The sequence below is a fragment of the Phaethon lepturus genome, unplaced genomic scaffold (assembly GCF_000687285.1).
Source record: "Phaethon lepturus isolate BGI_N335 unplaced genomic scaffold, ASM68728v1 scaffold18619, whole genome shotgun sequence".
Taxonomy (NCBI): Eukaryota; Metazoa; Chordata; class Aves; order Phaethontiformes; family Phaethontidae; genus Phaethon; species Phaethon lepturus.
This window is the reverse complement of record NW_010565742.1, coordinates 37,408-39,691: the sequence shown is the minus strand read 5'-3', so window position 1 is coordinate 39,691 and position 2,284 is coordinate 37,408. Positions and strand designations below refer to the sequence as shown.

The 2,284-nt window shown below is 38.2% G+C and overlaps 1 protein-coding gene across 1 annotated transcript in view; it reads left to right on the top strand.

The window, feature by feature from the left end:
• The window catches only part of GABRA2 (gamma-aminobutyric acid (GABA) A receptor, alpha 2), a gene marked incomplete at its 5' end in the record, with an annotated part of 19,559 nt that extends 17,746 nt beyond the window's left edge, over positions 1–1,813 (top strand). Inside the window, one exon of the mRNA XM_010295279.1 lies at positions 1,272–1,813. Coding sequence (XP_010293581.1) covers positions 1,272–1,580 — 309 coding nt within the window. The remainder of the gene's footprint in view (positions 1–1,271) is intronic.
• Positions 1,814–2,284: the final 471 nt, after the last annotated feature.

Sequence of the window (2,284 nt, the reverse complement as noted above, 5' to 3'; positions counted from 1 at the left end):
CTCTTTCCCAGGAGATATTTATATACGTTGATAAGATCCCCCCCTGAGCCTTCTCTTCTACAGGCTGAACAGTCCCAGCTCTCTCAGCCTTTCATATTTCAGGTGCTTCAGGCCTTCAGTCATCTTTGTGGTCCTTCAGTGGACTCACTCCATTATGTCTATGTCTCTCTTGAACTGGGAAGCCCAGTACTGGACCTAGCACTCTGGATGTGTCTCACCAGGGCTGAGTTGAGGGGACTGATCACCTCCCTTGGCCTGCTGGCAACGCTGTTGGTAGCGCAGCCCAGGAGGGTGTTGGCCTCTGTTGTTGTGAGGGCACATTGCTGGCTTGTGTTCAACTTGGTTTCCACCGGGACACCCTGGGCTTTTTCTGCAAACCAGCTTTCCAGCCCGTTAGCCCCAACCTGTACTGGCGCATGGGGTTATTCCTCCCCAGGTGCAGGACTTAAATTTCCCTCTGCTGAACTTCATTAAATTCTTGTCATTCCATCCCACTTTTCATATCTTCTGTTATTTTTTGGGTTCTAATGGTCATTTTCATCACTCTTCTGCATTTTTTTTAAACAACAATTTCTGAAAAACAGAAATAGTTCTTGGGCTAGTTCTCAGCTCACTTCTGCAACTATCAGGCTGGAGTCCTTTCTCTTAATTGTAATCTCCTTCTGACGTCTCTCTGTGTGTGTCTATGTATATACATGTAAACACACATATTTCTCCAGAATCTCTTAAAAATGTTGACCATTACTGAAATTCCTTTATTTATTAGAGGCATATTATGAGATGTTCAAATAATAGTGATGCCAGAATTATGTGGGAAAGATGGCCTAATTTTCATTTTATTATGATGCCGGGTAATATTATTTTTTCCAGTCTGCCCATTCACTCCTCCTAGTTCTCTTAACAGAGAACGTTTTAAAGATCTTGAAGTTCTGTGGTAAGGAGCCAAATATAAAGCAGCTAGAGAAAGACCAACTCTTTTCCAGTTATCCTTACGATGACAGTAACAGACCTTTCCTCATGTAACTTCAGTAGGGAATTTGATGGTGCAAGAGTCCATGTTTTTAGACCGTTCTTATATTATCTGTACCTTCTGTTTGGATAAATGGGAAGTGTCTTCCTTATATTTGAATTTATAAGTATGGTATTCCTGGTATTTATTTTAAAATACTCACACATACTCATTTGTTTCTTTTACATTTGCAATGATGTTTTATTAAGTCTATTCTGGCAAATACACATTAAATATTTAACTTCATGCTGTCTTCCAATAGAAAAAAGAAAAAGCATCTGTCATTAAGAAAAACAATGCCTATGCAGTGGCTGTTGCCAACTATGCTCCAAATATTACCAAGGACTCAGTGCTACCAACCATCTCCAAGAGTGCTACAACTGCAGAACCCAACAAGGCAAAACCAGAAGCGAAGCCACAGGAAGCAAAGAAGACATTCAACAGTGTTAGCAAAATTGACAGAATGTCTAGAATAGTGTTTCCAGTCTTATTTGGTACTTTTAATTTAGTGTATTGGGCTACATATCTAAACAGGGAGCCTGTCTTACTTGGCTTTGCGCCATCAACCTAAAAGCTGAATTGCACTGAGGACTTAAAGCATCATTCTAATCAGATAGGTTGTTCGCTATGTACAGTACGACTAATAACTGCTAATCTGTGAACCATTATGTACAGAGTGTATATAGATGTCTTATCTGTGTATCTCCAAAGGAGGGACACAGTGTTAATTCATGGGTCTGTAAACAGATAGCACCCGTGGCAAATATAGCCAGCTCTTTAAAAGTTCTACCCAGGGGAGTTCTGTTAAACTAGGATTTAAATATACAGAATTATATTCTCTCCGTACAATGAAATGAAGATATGATCCTACATAATAATTTAGGAACAGTATTTTTTTAATTTAAAGTTAAAATATTTTTCTATAACGTAACTAATTCTACTTTAATGAAAGAAACTGTCATTTAAAAAAGAGATTTTTTTAAAAAGGTGTAATTGTTTCATACAATAGCAGTACCCATGTACATAACAGAGTATGGAGGTCGTACAGTTCTACTGTTCACAAACATTCTGGATACTAGTTAGGCTGAAGAGGTAGCAAAGACTACTATATGGCAAAAGCCACAAGTTTCTTACTTCTGTCCTGTTTGAAGTTGTTAATGAACTCTTCTAACTGATTTCAGGGAAAACCAAGTGTTAATCAAATTTCCAATATCAACCCACTTCTGCTAGTGAAACTCTTATTCTTTTCACTATTTTGTTTATTTGATGTTGCTA